General features: G+C 39.6%; 1 protein-coding gene across 1 annotated transcript in view; it reads left to right on the forward strand.

Moving 5' to 3' along the window:
* Positions 1 to 18916, forward strand: part of PNPLA8 (patatin like phospholipase domain containing 8) — a 62343-nt gene that overhangs the window by 7539 nt on the left and 35888 nt on the right. Inside the window, exons 4-6 of the mRNA XM_054024322.1 lie at positions 583 to 734; positions 5030 to 5124; positions 10267 to 10438. Coding sequence (XP_053880297.1) covers positions 583 to 734; positions 5030 to 5124; positions 10267 to 10438 — 419 coding nt within the window. The remainder of the gene's footprint in view (positions 1 to 582; positions 735 to 5029; positions 5125 to 10266; positions 10439 to 18916) is intronic.

An 18916-nucleotide genomic window follows, 5' to 3' on the forward strand; every position in this document is an offset into this window, starting at 1 on the left:
TATGTCCCTGAGGGGGCAGGGCCTAGGGTGTTCCCCTCTCCTCAGTGTCTGATATGGGCTAGCTTACACATCTGCTCACTGAGCATGCTGGTTTTTGTGCATCCCATTTTCAGGCACCTCTCTCTCTCTCCATGCATTGTATAGGGAGCCTAGGCGCAGGGTTTGCCGATTCCAGTGTGTGGCTATGTGACTAGAATTCATTGCTATGCTTAAGTTCCTTTTTGGATCTGGGCTAATGTAATTACCTGAGTTGCTATTTGGCTAGTACGCCAAAATTAACATCCTTACTCTAAAACCCCCGTAGCTGTAGTTGTAATAGATATTAGACGTCTTTAACTGTTTCACCCTTGATTTTTGCATTATGATATAAAGTTTCTCGTGAATACACAAGACACATGATGTTAGACTTTTTCCTCCCCTTCCCGTCCTGAGATTGTAAATTTCCTAAAAAAAAAAAAAGCTATTTTTTATTTTAAGTTAAACTTTGCATTTAAATTTAAATTTTAAACTAGTAAATTAAAGGTCGAAGTTTTTTGGTATTAACACTTAGTCTAAATACAACTTTTTTCATTTCAACTATAGGAAAAAATAATTCCATGCTTACTACAGCTGAAACAAGGAACTGATGAAACTCTTCATGCTGCCGTTATGGAGGCTTTGGCTATAATTGGATATACAGATCCTGTGAAAGCCTGGGGAATTCGAATTCTCACTATTGATGGAGGAGGAACAAGGTATGACAGAAACTCTTTATCCCTTTGTAAACTGCAAATGTAGGTAAAATTGCAGTCAAACTCTAACCTCTAGAACCTGATCCTACAAACATTTGTGTGTGTGCTTAACTTTACATGCGTGCTTGGTCCTGTTGATCCCCTAAGATAACTCACCTGTGTGAAGTAAACTATGTACATAAGTGTTTGTGGGAATCGATCCCTAGTTTGTTTATGGAGGCAAGTAAAGGAAACAAATGTAAGATTCTTTTTGTAAAAAGTCTTTCTATTGTTAATTTATGATTGATCTTAATACTTCTGGTACCTGAGATTAGACATTCTAAAAAAATTAATTTAATTTTTTTAATCTTAAAGGGTTCCATTGTGCATTATGCTGGTTAGAGTGCAAAGTTGCTAATTGGTTGGAAGAATCAGCTTACAAAACTTCATAATTGGTATAAAAATGAAAAATAAATGTATTTGCTTACGGTAATAAACTCGCAGTAAGACAAACAAATACACATGTAGTTCCTGGAGCAAGGATAACACAAAAGCACACTACTCTCTCACATTGGGTATAGCAAGTAGCAGCTTTTCAGGTATTCTGTTTTAGCAGCTCCGCTGGTATTGTCATCTATAGAAGAATAAATGGTGTGGTGAAGAAAGCAATATTTAAAGGCCTACTGATTCATGCATCCTCTTCCACCGCCAGTCACTGATCCTTTTTTTTTTTTTTTTTTTTTTTTTCCCCTCCCTCTTCCTAACTTACTTGATGACTAGAGTTCCAATCCTGGAAACACTTATGCACATGCTTAACTTTGCATATGTGAGTGGTGTCATTGAACTCCGTGAAACTACTAATATGTATGAACTGAAGCATGTGCATAAGTGTTTGCAGGTTTGGGTCCTAAATTTTTCAAAAAGAACAAGTGCTTTCAAACATGTTCAAAAAATGTGGGTTACAGATAATCCCCAATGGAAAGTGAAATATTGGCCAGTAGCTTATAGGTATAGCTGCACAGTATTTCTTACTCTGGGGGGAATTCTGCGCCACTGCGCATGCACAGAATTTATGTCCCCCGCAGATTTCTTTGCTTCCCTGCAGAAAAATGACTTTGTGATGGGAAGTAAAGGGAAGCCACAAGAATGGTCATGTGACCGCCCGAGCAGTATGTTTCTGGTGTCCAGGGCAGCCGGCAGAGAAGTAAATCACTGTGGGGCATGGGCAGGACTTGGGGAAGACCCGGCCAATGGCTCCGACCCTGTGCTGGGCTGGGGAGGGCAGGACTTCCTCTTCCCCTGCACGGCATCCGGGGCCGTGTCAGATCCACCCCCAGATTTCTCCCCCGGCTGTAGGAAGCTCTGCAAACTCTTCCTATCCTCCTTCCCCTGCACTTCCTGCACCCATCGCTTCTCAGCTGCGCGGGGAGGGATCACTGTATAGGGAGCTGCTCCCCCATCTACCCAATCCTGTGTATCCAGACCCCCTCATACTCAGACCCTCCCACCGAGCCTCACTTCCCTCCCTCCCCTCCCCCCCCCCGCACCCAGAACCCTTCTGATGAGCCCCACTCCCCCTGCACCTGGACTATCCTGACGAGCCACCCAACCCAAATCCCCACCCTGCCGAGCCCCACTCCCCCTGCACCTGGACTATCCTGACGAGCCACCCACACCCAAATCCCCACCCTGCTGAGCCCCAGCCACCTGCACATGGATCCCCACCCCACTGAACCCCACTACCCCAGCATCTGGACCCCTCACTCATCCACCCCGACACCCAGACTCACCTGACGAGCTCTATCCCCTCATACCTAGACCCCCATGCTGAGCCCCAACCACCTTCACCTAGCCACCCCCTTCAGAGTCCCATTTCCATTGCACACACAACAAGCCCCTATGCATCCAAATCACCCTGCACCTGGATCCACCACTGAGCCACCCACACCCAGATTGCCCCACACAGAACCCTCTCAATGCACACCTGGATCCCTCCACACTAAGCCCCTTCACACTTGGATCCTGCCTTGCTGGGCCTGCCTGCTCACAGTGATCTCCCACCTCTGTGCAGCCTGTGGCCTGTGTTCCCCAATGCCATGCTGGAGCTTCCACATTTACACCTCTACCGCGATATAACGCTGTCCTTGGGAGCCAAAAAATCTTACTGCATTATAGGTGAAACCGCGTTATATCGAACTTGCTTTGATCCACTGGAGTGTGCAGCCCCGCCGCCCCCCCCCCCCCCCCCCCCCCGGAGCGCTGCTTTACTGTGTTATATTGGGTCGCGTTATATCGGGGTCGAGGTGTATTCGTCAAATAAAATTTGCAGACTTTTTCAGAATTTTAAAATGTGTGCAGATTTTTTTTTTTTTTTTGGCGCAGAATGCCCTCAGGAGTAAAATTTCTTCATTCACTTCAAAGGCAGTTATTTAGGACTAAGTCCATGACAAGTTTTAAGTTCCAAAACTATACTGTTTTGGTTACTTGAGTATGGAAATAATTTTTTTTTTCTTTTTTAATGGATATGCCTTGTCACCCCTTTAGCATAACTCCAAAGCTACTCAGCTGACTTTTGTTAATGTTTTCCTAAAGAAAATCACCATTCCACTTAGAGCATGAAAACTTCAACGCAAAAGGAAAAGCCTTGAGACAGTTGACATGGTGAAAATAGATTTATATAATGCAATGGCTCTTTTCAGTCCTATATTTAATTTATCTAGCACTGATAGTATGCTCTAAACTGGACAGACATGTTTGATGACAGGGTTCATTCTACAAGGAGATTACATTCTAAGGACTGTTACTTCAGCCCTTTCTAGCATGAATAAGACTTGCGGAGTCCAGCTTAATTCAGACAATTGTAGGTTGCTGTGATGCTTTGGCAGAGGATCCATGAAGCCTGCAGCTCGGGGTCTCAAGATCATAAAAAGTTAGCAATAGGCTCAGTCTTCATTAAAAATGTAAATACCAGTGTAGTTTTAATAAAAGGCACTCGCTTTTCTGCTTTGCAATTATACAAATATTTGAATATTTGCATGGTTTTATTATTTACAAAGAGGCCAGATTAACTACATTAGATACGGAAGTCTTTTATGTATCCATAGAATAGATATACATGCAGTGGGTGTGTGTATTTTTTCATGACATCGTGCCACGTTACTTTAATTCTGCTCTAGAGGGATAATCTTCAGGCTGAAAAGTTGTTTCTTCCTATTTATTCTTTAGACTCAGTGGTCAGAGTGCCAAGGGATGTGCCAGTTGCCTTTTTGGGGGAAATCTGGCTTCCTGGCCACTAGGACCTGAATTTATTTTGACAGCCAACAGCATAAAAATTATAAAGCTTCCTTCAAGGATTAGTTTCTTTTAATCACTATCATCTTGTCTGGTTTTGTAACAATGAGCTATAAAGGTGAATGACAACAGATTGTTTCCCATTTTATGAGACATTAATCCTACCCAAATAAAATATTCTAGTTTTTGTACTTGGTTTTAATTTTTCGACGGCTTTACGTTTTCACTATGCAGCCTTGACTTTTTTCCCATGAGTTAGATCTGTGCAGTAGAAACTAAGTTTATGAAAACAGGGGACTAAATTTCTATTGACTTCAGTATAAAATTATTTGTAAATCCTTTAATTTTCAAGGATTTAGATGCTAAAACTTATAGGTCTCTTCATATTGTAATTTTATTTTTTATGGCATGATTTCTAAAGCAAGGGAATAGAAAATTTGCAAACTTAATTTTTTTTGGTGTCTTAAGGCAAATCTGCAAAATTCTTCAACTTTTAAAGTAAAATTTAAATGCATTTTCTTATGTAATCAAAATGTAAAATCAGTTTTATGGTACCCATTTGTGTTTCATCCACTGATATCTTATTTCCTGTACTTTGGTTTCCAGATAATAAAAGTTAGAGATGGAGAAGTCATATTAGATTATCTGCAGGATTGCTTCCTACAGGACACTTTCTAGACAGGTTTTAAAAAGTGACTAGTCATTTTGAGTACCTTAATTTGGCTTGATTTTCAGAATGTACTGAGCACCATGGAGCACATGAGTCTCCTTCAAGGGCTCTTAAGTTAGGCACCCAAAATCATTAGTCACTGGTATTTAACGTATATCTTTCCCTTTCTGATTGCATCCTATTATTCCTCATTATAATTGTCAAACTACAAAATTCCTCTTCCTCCTTTGTATTAAAACCTTGTAGACTTATTATGTCCTGTCTTCGTTGTTGCTTATTCAAACTGTATACACGTTTAGCTCTGTGTAAGACGTAACCAAACTACCATTCTCTGTGATGTTGCTTTAATATGTTTCAGGGGTTTAGTAGCACTTCAGACTTTACGTAAACTAGAAGAACTTACTGGAAAGCCTGTTCATGAACTTTTTGACTACGTTTGTGGTGTAAGCACAGGTAATTAGTATTCACATTATGGATTTTTATATGATAAACTTAATAAAAGTAAAAATAAGAAAATCTTGTTTTTGAAAAATCGTTTTTTCCCCCAGGAAAACAACTCCATCTTTATAAATGCAAGCCAGTTCTTTTGTTAGGGAATATGTTATTTTTTGCTTCTGTATTTACAGCATAATTTAAGACCTAGGTTACTTGGCTATAATTTTTTGCCAAGTAGAATTGTAGGTGACAGAAAGAATGCTCATTTATTACCACGTGATTTCAATCTAATTTTATGTTGAGCCATCAAACTATGAAAGGAATTCATTTGTGAAGAAATTGCTCTTTAACACCTACCTATCAAGATGTTTGGTGTCCCATAAATACTGATGAGGAGTATTGCAGGTTTTGAGCAATACCACAAAGGGTCTACAAACAAATGTAACAGATGCAATAATAATATGTTATGTTAAGTACACCTTCTTTTCCTTGATATTTAGGAGGTTTCCTGGGTCTTGCTGTCTTGGGAGGGGGATTGAAATCCACTATCTCTTTGGCATCACATTCCAAGATGCTTAATAGACACACAATTTTATTGAGGTGGTTCATAATTGTTATAAGGTTTGAGTGACTAAAAATGTGCACCTCAGTATAGAAGACAGTGCTTGTTGATCTGATTCTACATAGTACACACTAAAAATATCTAGGAAACTCAATTATGCTTAATAGAAATTATAATTTTTTTAAATAAAGGGGATACTTTTTGCACACAAAAATTATAAAGGATCTGTAAGTTGTGCACAATAACTGAATGATTGTGAGAGAAGTGGTAAGGCTTGTCATGAATATATTAATATGTCAGCACTGTATGTATTATGATCGTGTGTACATATTATTACCATGGCTGGATGTTCTTTTTAAACATGCTATTTCTTTAAAAAGTGAGTGTCATGGTAAATATACTTGTAATCTTGGTCTTTTTTTAAAATAGTGTTTTAATTTGAGTCGTTTGCCTCCCCGTGTCCAGGGAAAAGCCTTGCTACTTGCTGAGATTCTTTCCTGTATATCAGCAGGAGTTGGACTCTAGGCAGCAGATGTCAATGTGCCTGAAGAGACAAGGCTGAAGATGTGCAGTGAATTTGGGGCCAGGGAAGAGGAAGCAGTTGTGCTCCTCTTCTGAGTTCTGGCAGCTTGTGGGAGGGGGCAGATAAGCAGTTTCCTCTGCAAAAGAGAGAACCATCACATGGTGAACAACAATTACAGAGAGGTGCTGAGCTCCTATTCTTCCTCTTGTCCCATGCCAATCTGCTATCCTGGCCTGCTTGTCGCTACTCTTCTGGCAACCATCTGATCTGCCACTCACTTGAAGAGGATACAGCACCTATGTCTCCCTCCACCCTTTGTCTTCTCTTCCCTCATAGAATTGGTTTTCTGTCAACCAGCCTTTTGATCTCCCCTTTAGTGTGGTCTCCACTCTAATCATCTCATTCTTGGGAGGTGATATTTCTCACCCAAGCTGCCATATTATGTTAGGGTGGGCACCAAAGCTTCTTTGCTCATCCATGCTGTACATCTTAAGCTACTGTTCAAACAGCGGTGTGTTATTTTCAGGAGCTCCTGCTACTACCCCATGTGTTGTTTTAGAAAACAACCTCAAGAGGGGGGCTGATGCTTCTCCCTAGAAAAGAAGAAAGGTTCCAAAACCATCTTAGTAGAACAGTTTTTTTTAAAGGTCAAAACTGACCAATTAATCACCCTGGTGTTCACTTTTCAAAAAGTGATGTCAAGTCAGTAACAATGTAATATTATTAAGGCTGATGTAAGTGGTATATGATAGGTTACAACACAATACAGCTTAGGTACAAAACAGTATACTTCACTTTAGAAATTTAAGTACCTCATTTCTCCTGTTCTATATATCTCATCCAGTGTAATCTGTTCCCAGAATATGTTAGCAGGCATCATGACTTGAAATATTGCAGTTTGATTTTCCATGAGGAAGTACTGAGTTGAATCATAAATATTAGAAAGAACTTCCAGATCTAATAGGCAGTTTCAAGTAAAGGCTATTTATTCATGTTTGAATACTAGTGACATCATAGCATAATTTTTGGAAGCCTTCTTAATCCATCCCTAATTTCACACTCAGCTCACCTCCCGTTTACAAAATGAGAGAGGAAGGCTCCAATCATTTAGTCATTATAAATACCATCTTCACCCAACATCCTAGACATTTTATATACATGGAGATCAGCTGACTGCACAACAAAGAACCAAACAGATATCAGGACATGGGAGATCGAGCGTCCAATGGACAAAGACTTTCCCGAGTGCACCAAAACTCTTATCTTCTTGTTTTTACATTATTTGATGCTAACAATTTGATGGTCTGACCTGCAGTCTGCACTTGGGAAAGTCTTTGTCCATGGGATACTCAATCTCCCAATATTATTTGATAGTCTGTTTGGTTCTTTGTTGTACCATCAGCTAACCTCCATGTATATAAATGTTTAGGATGTTGGGTGAAGATGGTGTTTGTAATGACCAGATGATTGGAGCCTTCCTCTCTCATTTTGTAAACAAAGACTATTGTTCCCATTACTTCTTTATGACCGCATATAGCTCCAGTTTTTGCTTTTAAGTTCCCAGTTACAAGGGTGATGTCTTTGCTTGGTGTTGAATGAGTGTCTCTTCAAACCATGTGTAGAATCTATGTATTGTGTCATCAGATGCTGCTGTTGGGTCGTAAACCTGTATGATCGACATATTAACTGGCTTAGTTCAAAGGCAAATTATAATGAGTCAATTGTTGATGGGTTCTATCAAAGCGCACACTTGGATATCTCCTTAGATAAGATAAATATAATTCCATATTCTGTTGCTTTCTTGGATCCTGAATAGTATGTGAAATGACCTCTACCATTTATCATCATGAAATGACCTCTACAATTCCATCATAGCTTTGAGATTCCACATACAGCTATCTTACATCTTTCCAATTCTTCGGTCACAATAGCGATCCTCTGGTCATATATACTTTACTCTGATGATTAGTTTATGAAAATCAGGTTATTCCTTACCTTCAAGCAAATATCAGGCACTGTATTTCCTGAAGCATTTGGTACAGCACCATAACTGCCATCAGTACTCTTATATGGTCAGAACCTCTTCCCCAGTGTAATTTATCATGCCTTCTGGCCTGTGTGGGGGGGAGGTATTCCTCACCATTCAGCACCACACATGGATCATGTTACCTTTGTTCTCCCATGTTAGTTCTTGTGAGAGAAAATATAAAAGGTGGTTTGCCATTACCTTACCTCAGGTTTGTGGCTGCATTGGTTAAATCATAATTGAATCCTCCAGCCTTTAGATGCCATTACCTCCATCGGCTGTCGCACTACACTCCCCACATGTTCGTCCGTCCAAAGCCATTGGTGCTTCCTGAGACTTTGGCCAGTCGCAGGTGGTACCATCTACTGCCATTATGATAGCAGGCTACGATACAGCCTAACCTGACCAGGCAGTATAGATAATATTAATGTGTGAATGCAGGATTTTTCCCTATTACATATTTTCTTTTATTCTGAGAAGTCTAGTTTTTAAATGACTCGAGCAATGGAGCTTTGGCTGCTTCCTTTGGGGAGATTATTCTACTAATTAGACATTTCCTAATAACTATCTCAGTTTTATATCTAGGACTCTCTTTTTTGGGGGGATATTGAGCCTAAATTTTCTTTTACCTAATTTAATCTAATTACTCCTAATTTATACCTTTTTGCCTCTCCTTAACAATTTTTCTCCCTCACCAGCATTGAAACTCTTCAGATATTACTAAATTCTCTCCCCACTATCTTAATTGTCTACTAGTCAAATTAAAATCTGTCTCATAATTTTTTTATAAAGGGAAATTATTAACACCCTTTCCCTGATACTATACCTCTACATATGAGCCCCCAATGGCCTTGTTGTGGGTTTTTGTGGAGGCATGGGAGGGGGGGAGAGGTTCAGTCATAATATCACATTGCCAGTCCATATCTAATCTGTGGTCCTGCTGTTCTTTATATGTATGTATGCATTTTTTGACATTACTTCTGTCCAAATATTCTCCCCCCCCCTTTTTAAAAAATCTGTAGTTCCTGAACTGCACTAATTTGAATCCAATTTTATTTTATACCCAGATTCCTAATGTCTATACAGTATATAGATTATTTGTGTCCTTGCCCACATTTGCAGTGTCGTCTGGTTTACTGTAGTATAAACTCTGCATCTGACTAGAGCTCAGGTTCACTTCAATACATCTATGCTTTTCTTTTGTGCTAGCTGCAGAGTGACTCTAGATTGCAGTGCAAGTAACATTTCTTAGTAATGATAAGGAATGCTCCCTCAGTGTATTTGTGTTAACACAGTAGAACAAAAATTCCATGCTGTCATAGATGCTGGCCCTCCCCTTAAAGCCACTGCTGTGATGCACTTGTCAGCATTGTCTCAAGTCCATTCTGTGGTATTCTGCAAGCATACTCTTCAAATATCATTGAACCTTTTTTCTCAGCAGTTCAGGGTCAGGCTATTTTGATACACGCTACATGGCACTATGAATGAATGGCTAACTACAAATCAGTTGCAAAGAAATACTGTGTATTACAAAGCACTCTAAGCTTTTAATTTTTCAGAGCTTTCCTGGAATCTTTATATCTTTATTTAATATCTTTACTGAACTGATGAGTTTGTTAGACATTCTGTATGTAAAGGGTGAAAAATAAACAGCATGATTTGATTTTAGGTTGTTACATATAGCCTAGACTTCACATACTAGGTTGCCGTCTCAAATAAAAAAAGAAACTTAACTTGATATTTATATCGTAACTTTTTGCAATAATAAATCAAAGTATATTTTATTGTTTCTTTGACAAAACTTTCTGTAATTTTATTGCTGAAAGTAAAAGCTGTTTCTATCAATTATGTCCCTCCAAACAGATTGATATAATCTTTGAACAAAAAAATGAGCCTGTGACACAAATGTCAATTGATCATACCTTTTAAAGGAAAATATTATAATATGTGAATTATCAATGCTTCTGAAACGTATTATATTAAAATAAATAATACAGCATCATAGTGTCATCCCAAGTTACATTTAAAATTTTATTTTATTTTTTTCAGGTGCTATATTAGCATTTATGTTGGGGTTATTCCATATCCCTCTGGATGAATGTGAGGAACTGTATCACAAATTAGGATCAGATGTGTTTAAGCAGAATGTCATTGTTGGGACAATGAAAATGGGTTGGAACCATGCATTTTATGACAGTGATATCTGGGAAAAGATGCTCAAGTAAGTTAAAATGGATTTTAAATCATTTCTGAAAATCTGTGATCTCGTTGCTGCTTTAATTGTAAGCAAAAGTTTAAAAACACAGTTCTAAAAGGGCAGGTACACTATACCAATATCTTTTGAAAAGCTGATTGTTTTCATTTAGCCAAAGTATCTGAAAGCCTTTAATGCAATCATTCTTCTGTTTCCAGGGAATAAAATGAGCTGTGATATACAGCTTTCTGATTTTATGCCCATATACTTTCCAACTTTGCTCATTCTGACTCATTACATGTCTGCTACAAATATTGCTTGCCACATGCTGTGCATTTTCCCTACAGGAAAAATGCTAAAAGTGAAATAATAGGCTGTGTCAAGCACCCTGCCTCCCATTTTAAATGCTACAGTATGAATCTTCCTACCCATTGCCTTTTTCTTTAAAAAGAAAATAAAAACCACAAAAATATATTGTGATGAAAAGATGTACCTGTTGCTGTGTAAAATCGGTCTATAAAGTGAGGAGCAGTTGGTTTTCTGTGTGTGTAATAACAGATAACAAATTAGGAAATCATTTGTTGAAGAAATGTATTTAGTGTTAATGTTGGGGTTTTTTGTTTTTGTTTTGTTTTTGTTTTTTTATTAAATTGCTTCACATTCATATTTAAAATAGTTTTAGTATTCATAATTCATTATATATTTAAAGTGGCTTGATTTTTGGAAATAGTAAAGTTAAGAAAACCATGTAAACATTATGGAGGAAAATTGTTTACATTTTAAACTTTTGGGCTCTTAAAAATGAGAGATAAATAACATTGATTATCTATCAAACAGTAATGACAAGCTTCCATATGTAGACTTGCCAATACATTTTAATACTGATTTTTCAGTACCCATTCTGTTTTGTTCCTTGCCTCTTTTGAGTAGCTTTTATGTCAGCACCCAAGATTGGGTATTACAATATTATCTTCAGGTATTTACTGGTGAAAGCAATGAGTATTTGTTTAGAGGACATTCTAAAGCTGAGATGGACTAGAACTCCCTATTCATTACCAGAAAGGATCACTTTAGCTGGGTGCTAACTCTCTCCCTCGATGATAACACTTCCTTGTAGAAAACACAGCATTACATCTGTGTTAAGACAGTTGAGTATTTGTGAGTCAAGTTTGTCTCAAGCAGCCATCTGTAGATGGTAGAGTAAGGTTGGCTGACACATTTGCTTACCTCAAAAAATTGATGTTCTGGACCATATCTGCGCTACCAAATAGTATCTACTGACGGCAAGTTTGCAACTGTACATAAAGTAGAAGCAACTTGTTACCCAAACAGTAGTATAATGAAGAACTTGCCATATCGTGCTATTCCGGGAAGTCTGTCTTCTGCACTGTTGCTTTGAAAGCCACACAATATTGAAGGTCGCGTCTATTGGTAGAAAATTATACCTGAATTGCTTCACTATCCGGAAGAAGATTGGGGACATAGTTTAATCCTTGAAAACAAATGCTGGTTTAACGCCACATTCAGTATTTTAAAGAGATGAAAATGTGGAGCAAACACTTTACAATAACTTCTTTCTTCTCCAGCCTCTGGCTGAAGTAGAAAATATATGCATCTTCAGGGTTGGCCTTGGATTGGCATAAAATGCCTATTTTGAGTGACAAAGTGTTACAGGTCCAGTCTCTCACCAGCTTGTGATTTTCTGTGGTTTTAGTGGTCCAACTCCTGCATATTTTCAGGTTTAGACAAGATGGAGTCAAGTGACTTGTCCCACCTTGGGTTGGGGTATAGGATCACTGCAAGAGCTGCATTGTGGCACATTCTGCATGGAAAGATATCACTTAAATAAGAGCTTTTAGTGATTGCCTATGTGCATTCCACTCTTAGTGTACACACACAGTTGCCGGAAGTTTTCCCTCGGTGGTACCCACTGGGGTGGCCTGAGCCCCCAGTGCTGCTACATACTGCTGACATTGGTATAAAGAGCCGAGCCAACCTTAATCCCTCTCAGTTCCTTCTTACCACCTGTGATGGTCACTGGAACTGTTCTTCTTGCATTTGCAAGTTCTCTCAGTGGACTTGCTCTCTTGTATTATAAATAGATAGTTATTAAGGTTATTAGTATTTAGTTAGATTTCTTTTTTTTACGATCTCAGGGTTTCCATCATGGTGGTATCTGCTGCCAATGAGAGGGAAAGGCAGGGACATCAGAGCACAACCCCCCAAAATCAGAAGACTCAAAGAAGTTAGATTTGTTTGATAGGAAAGTTCATTCTACTGGCCGGTTGCAGCTCAGGCTTGAAAACCGGCATGCACTTTTGGGCAGGTATGACTTTAATTTATGGGACTCCATGCTGAAATTTAAAGACATGCTCCCAGAAGATGCTAGGCAGGAGTTCTCCTTGCTAGTGGATGAGGGAAAATTGGTGGTAAGGGCCTCACTGCAAGCTGCTGTAGACATGGTTGACTTGGGCACCTGGTCCATGGCTTCAACAATGGCGTGCATTGGAGCTCCTGAGTGCAGTCCGTTGGGCTCCCATGGGAAGTCCAACAAGCTATGCAGGACCTGTCCTTCAAAGGATCCTCGCTCTTTTTGGAGCAAACTGATGTTAAGCTCCATGGATTAAAGGACTTGAGGGCAACTGTAAAGTCCCTTGGGTTATATACCCCAGCCCTTCCAGAAAGCACTTCAGGCCTTAGCAACTCCTCTGGTGTTCTATTCCAGTTGTCCGAAAGGACCTGCAGAGAAAGAAGATTATAGGCCTAGACCACCTTTTCCTCCGACCTCTGCTTCAATGCCTGTCCCACCTACACATCCAAGGGGTTCTAAGCAGGTGTTGGGATGGCATGCTTGAGGATGCCATACCAGTTCCCAGGATGCCAAACCCCATTTTTCCTTTGTTTCCCATTTTCTCAATGCTTGTTCCCATATCACCATGGGCTGTTGGATGTTCAGTGCTATAAAAGTGCTCCGGTTTGTTTCTTCTACTCCCTCCCTGTCCCTCTTTCTCTCACGAAGAACTTCTGGTCCAGGATGTTTAATCTTTCCTTCAGGTGGAAGCCATAGAGGAGATTCCTCAGAATTTAAGAGGGAAGGGTTTCTACTTCCATTATTTCTAATCCCAAAAGCCAAGGGAGATCTCAGGTCTGTTTTAGATCTGCATCATCTCAATAGCTATCTCAAAAAGATAAAGTTTTACATGGTCATCCTGGCATCCATTATTCCCTCTCTGGAGACTGGTACACTGACCTTGGTTTAAGAGATGCCTCCTTTCACAAAAAGTTCCTCAGAGTCATAGTGAAGCACTTGCATTACCTGATCACAATGCTTCAGTTTGGCTTACCTGCAGCTCCTCAGGTGTTGGCAGAATGTATGACCATTGTAGCATCGTTCCTCAAGAGACAAGGAGTGCCGATCTACTCTTACTTGGACAACTGACTAGTCAAGGGCTAGTCCAAAACTCAGATTATATCCAGTGATCGTTTTATTCAGTCAGCCTTCAAGGCCTTAGGACTACTGATCAATGGAGCTAAGTCTATCATTTGCTTGGTACAAAGGATAGAGTTTGTAGGGGCTATGTTGGACACTACCCAGGTTAGAGCTTTTCTGCCAGAGTCCATATTCCAAGCTATTTGATCTCTCATGACCAACCTCAAGACTCATCCAACCACAATAGTCTGAAACTGTGAGACTTGTAGGGCACATGGACTTGTGCACATATGTAGTACAACATACGAGGCTGCATGTTAGACCCCTTCAGACGTGGCTGGACTCGGTGTACTCACCAAGTCATCTACACTTGGACACTGGGCTGACGGTACCTTTGCAGGTTCTAATTTTGCCGAATTGGTGGTTGAATCCAGCAATGAATCAGCGTTTGTGTGGGTGTTCCCTTCCTCTGCCCTCAGCCATCAATTACTCTGGTTTTAGATATTTCGGCTCCAGCGTGGGAAGCTCACCTAGGGCCCCTCTGAACTCAGGATCTTTTGTCCTCAATAGAACTTGCTCTTCATGTCAATGTCAGAGAGCTCAGGGTGATTCATCTTTCCTGTCAGGGTTTCCTACCTCTCATTGCAGGGAGAAACCTGTTTGTCTTTATAGATAACATGGCAGCAATGTTTTACTCAACAGGAAGGGAGGAGCTCAATCATCCCTTCTGTGTCAGAAAGAAATTCACTTGTGGGAATTTTATCTAGCCCATTCTATCAACCTCGAGGCCTCATACCTTCCGGGGGCGCAGAACCAGGGTGGATAAAAATCAATGATTTAAAAAAAAAAAAATAAAAAAATCAGATTTTTTTTTTATTTAAATCGGATTATTTTGATAAAATGCTTTTTGAGGAAAAAATCTATCCAACGATAGTTTTAATTAAGATACATTATAGCTCAAAGATATCTCATCATGGATTATAAATTCTAATTCTATATTATGAGACAATATATTAATGATGTGTTTAAGAAAAGTTTTGTAAATGAGTTCCAATAGTTCATGGATTAGGGACCCAATCTTATAGGATTCCAGGGACTTCTGTATAGATTATTTAGGTTAATCTTTCTATCTACCCAGTGAGACTCAGTGCTCAGTCTAGAAGATGCCATCAGAGATGCTTAGTTTTGCAGTTCTCAAACTGTCATTTTGTGTCTCTGGAGATAACATGCTTGTTAACAGCAAAAATGTTTTTAAATAAATAATATATAGAGGTGATAAATAACAGACCTCAACCCTATTTGTGTACACAGAATCAATCCCTTACCTCTCTCTAAAAATGCAAAGATTCAAAAAGTTGAATGAATTGAGTTGAAAGATTGTTGGGGGCGGAATAGATCTGGACAAGGAGAAGAAGTCTGGAAAACAGTGTGAGAAGGGAGGGACAGGCAGTAGAAACAAAGGGGAAACTGTTTGAGCAGCATATTCCAGAAGTCTTGAGGTCTTTTTGAGTGTAGCCTTCATTGATTTGAGATCTACCACACCATTCTCTCACTAGAAGGGAAAACCAATAATGGCAGCAGGCCATAAAAGAGACTCAGTTTGGGAATATTTTAATGAAGTTCCTCTACCTATGGGCAAGACAGGCATGCATGCAAAATGCAAACAGAGCAACAAAGAAATGCAAGGCCTGGTTGCCCAAATGAAACAAATCACTGTTTAAAAATGTATAGTGTGTACCTTCTAAAAATGAAACCTATATCTATCTCTGAAGTTGTGAAGAATATGTATTAAGGTTATAACAACCAACAAGAATGCATTTATGTAGAAATCCATGATTAAATTGAGTCTTCCTGACTAGTGATTTAAATCCATTTGATTTAAATCAAATCCACCCTGCGCAGAACGAACTAGCAGATCACCTGAGCCAGTCTTTCTCCAGTCACCGTGAGTGGTCTCTTCATCCAGATGTAGCCAGATACATTTTCCAGCAGTGGGGTACTCCCCAAATTTACCTAATTACGAATAAGTACAACAAAAAATGTCACCAGTTCTGTTCCCTACCAGGCCACAGGACAGATTCCATCTCAGATGCCTTCCTGCTACCCTAGATGGGAAAGCTTTATTTTGCTTTTCCCCCAATCCTACTCCCACATAGAGCACTACTAAAAATCAAGTGGGACCACTCCTGGGTAGTAATAGCCACAGCATAACCCTGCTAACACTGGCTCTCTATTCTACTGGATCTCTCAGTGGAGACTCCAATCTCACTCCTGTTGCACCCAGATTTGATCTCTCAGGACCACTGTTGGCTGCTGCACGTGAACCTGCAATCCCTTCATTTGATGTCTTGGAAGTTCCATGGCTAAATCCCAAAGAGCAGGCTTGCTTGGAGCAAGTCCACCAGGTCTTCCTAGATATCAGAAATCCTTCCACCAGAGCCATCTACCTGTCAAAATGAAAGCAGTTCTACATCTGGACTTGTCAAACAAGTCCTCACTGGTACATTCATCCATCAAGGAAAAACTCAACTATCTGCTGCACCTGAAACAGTACAAACTTAGCAATTTTCCTGTATCAGTGTTCACGTGGCAGCAATATCAGCTTTCTGGATAACTGTTTTGTTTTTTTTCTAATGACATGACAATTAGACTCCTTAAAGGCAGGGAAAGATTGTACCCTCAACTAAGGGAGCCCATTTCCCCTTGGGATTTGAACTTAGTTTTGTCTAAACGTATGGGATCCTCTAACGGAGTGCTCCTTATTATACCTTTCCTGGAATGTGGTTTTCCTAATTGCTATCACTTCTGCCAGAAGGGTCTCCAAACTGCACATCCTCACATCCAAACCACTGTACACAGTCTTCTTTAAAGATAAGGTGTATTTACAGACTCTTTCGAGGTTTCTCTTTAAGGTAGTTTCAGATTTTCATATCAATAAATTTACTTGCCTGTATTTTACCCCAAACCATATGCAAATAGGGATGAGCAATGGCTCCGCACACTGGATGTTAAACAAACAGGATATTTGGATGCATAAGAACTAGATTGGATAATAAAGAAAATATTATGATTCCATTATGTGAATCAATGGTGCAGCCTTAGTGACGAAACTGTATGCAGTACAAGTCACCTCATTTCAGAAATGATAGAAGAGTTAGAGGAGGCTTAGAAAAGGGTGACCTATTATTTGTGTCATGGAAAAACTCTTAAAGGAAGAGAGATTGAAAAGATTGGGATTGTTTCCTTTTGAAAGGAGGCAAGGGGGCATGACAAAAGTATATAAAATAATGAATAGTATAGAGAAGGTAACCCAAAAACAAGAGGATACTCAATGAAATTTAAAAAATAGGCTAATTCAAAACTAGTAACAGACTATGACTTGTACCATTGGATGAAAATTAGACTGTGGAACTCATTGCCATGGGATGGTGTTGAGGCGGTATGCTTAGCAAGATTCAAAAATTAATTGGACACTTATGTGAATGTTAAGAATATCCAGAGTTATAATAAAAATGCTAACAAATTTGTAGTGGTTGCTGGTGCAACAGTAAACTTTCTCTGCCTGAGTTGGTCTTGAAAAATTACCCAACGTCTACTATCCCAAAGGCTAAGCCTACTTTTTGGGGTGAAATACACCAGTGGTCCAAGCCACACTTCCCAAGAGCAGTTCCATATCCCAAGTCTCACCCAAGCCATGCACCCCTTTTACTTGGTATTCCACTGGTCCTCTACTTCGATCCGCACAATCTAGTCTCTGTAAACAAATCAATGAATGCCAACCCCAATAAACAGTCAACTCCCCAGCTCCACTGCCCATGGGCAACACAAGCACTCCCCTCTAAGCATTGTGGTTTCTCTACAGGTTAGCAATTGGTACACTCCAGCCCTTGAGCATTTTCCTGGCATGTCCAGTTCCTGGTCCACTGGACACTCAAGGTATTCAGATCTGCTGCTTTCAAAAAATAGGACATCTAAGCTTACCAGTTCTATCTTAGATCAGTGCCCCACTTAACACACAGCACTTAGGTATGTTTATAGTGAAATCAAGTATTTAAAGAGTTTCAAGTAGTAGCAAGTACAAGTATTGGAAAAAAGTGGTTAAATATAAAATAAAATCATAACATTCATTCTAGAACATAGACTGAAATACTGTCATGTATAGTAGAGTAATGCTCCCCCAAAATCATTGCAGTGCTTTACAGCCAGGTTTGGCTGTGATCCATCTCTTCATGAGATACAAATGCTGTCCACTTCCCTCCTAGGTGAAGGACTCCAGTGTTTCTTTGCTTCCCAAACTATACTAGTCCCATACTGTGTCTTTTATTCATCCACATGACCACTCCCCATGGTGTTTTTTTTGTCTTGTAGATTTCCTTTCTTGTAGATTTTCACAATCTCTCATTGTATTCTTTCATGCAAATAGGCATACAGTACACAATGGCCAGATAGGGAGTTAGGTGTCTACTAGCTCTTGTATGAAAGGAACATGTCTGAATATGTCACCTCCTTGTGACCTGCTTTAATGTCAAGACCTTAAGAACATAATTTTTGGTATAGATATGTAACTCCTTCAATATTATCCGTACATATATTTCTCAATGATTATAACAATCAGTGGGATACCAGCTCTCAGTACAGACCTTACATGCCACCCTTTGATGAACTATTATGTGTATATCTGACCCAGAGGATCCCTGTAAATACCTATGCACTCCCTGTGCCCTCTGCCAGTTGGCACCAAGCGTTGGCTGGGTCACAGAACCACCTTAACTAGTGACTGTGGCAGCACTGGAACTGTCTTTGCAGACTTAGGAAGACAGCACCCAATTGGTTTAAACTTGGGCTGTGTTCAGAAAGTTTTTTTGATTATCAGGAGGGCTAGAATATTTTTATGTAAATGAAATCTTGTATTCTGCAGAAGCTGAGGGAATTTGGCTTGGGCAAGAGCCTACTGTCCGTAACGTGTAGATTTTTCAAGCTGTCCCACCAGAATGTCTATTTTAAGGTGTAAATGAATTTTGTTAGCTGAGACGGAAGATCAGAGGTATCTTCTGATACAAGGCCCTTGGCACAGT

The sequence above is a fragment of the Malaclemys terrapin genome, chromosome 1 (genome assembly GCF_027887155.1).
Source record: "Malaclemys terrapin pileata isolate rMalTer1 chromosome 1, rMalTer1.hap1, whole genome shotgun sequence".
NCBI lineage: Eukaryota > Metazoa > Chordata > Testudines > Emydidae > Malaclemys > Malaclemys terrapin.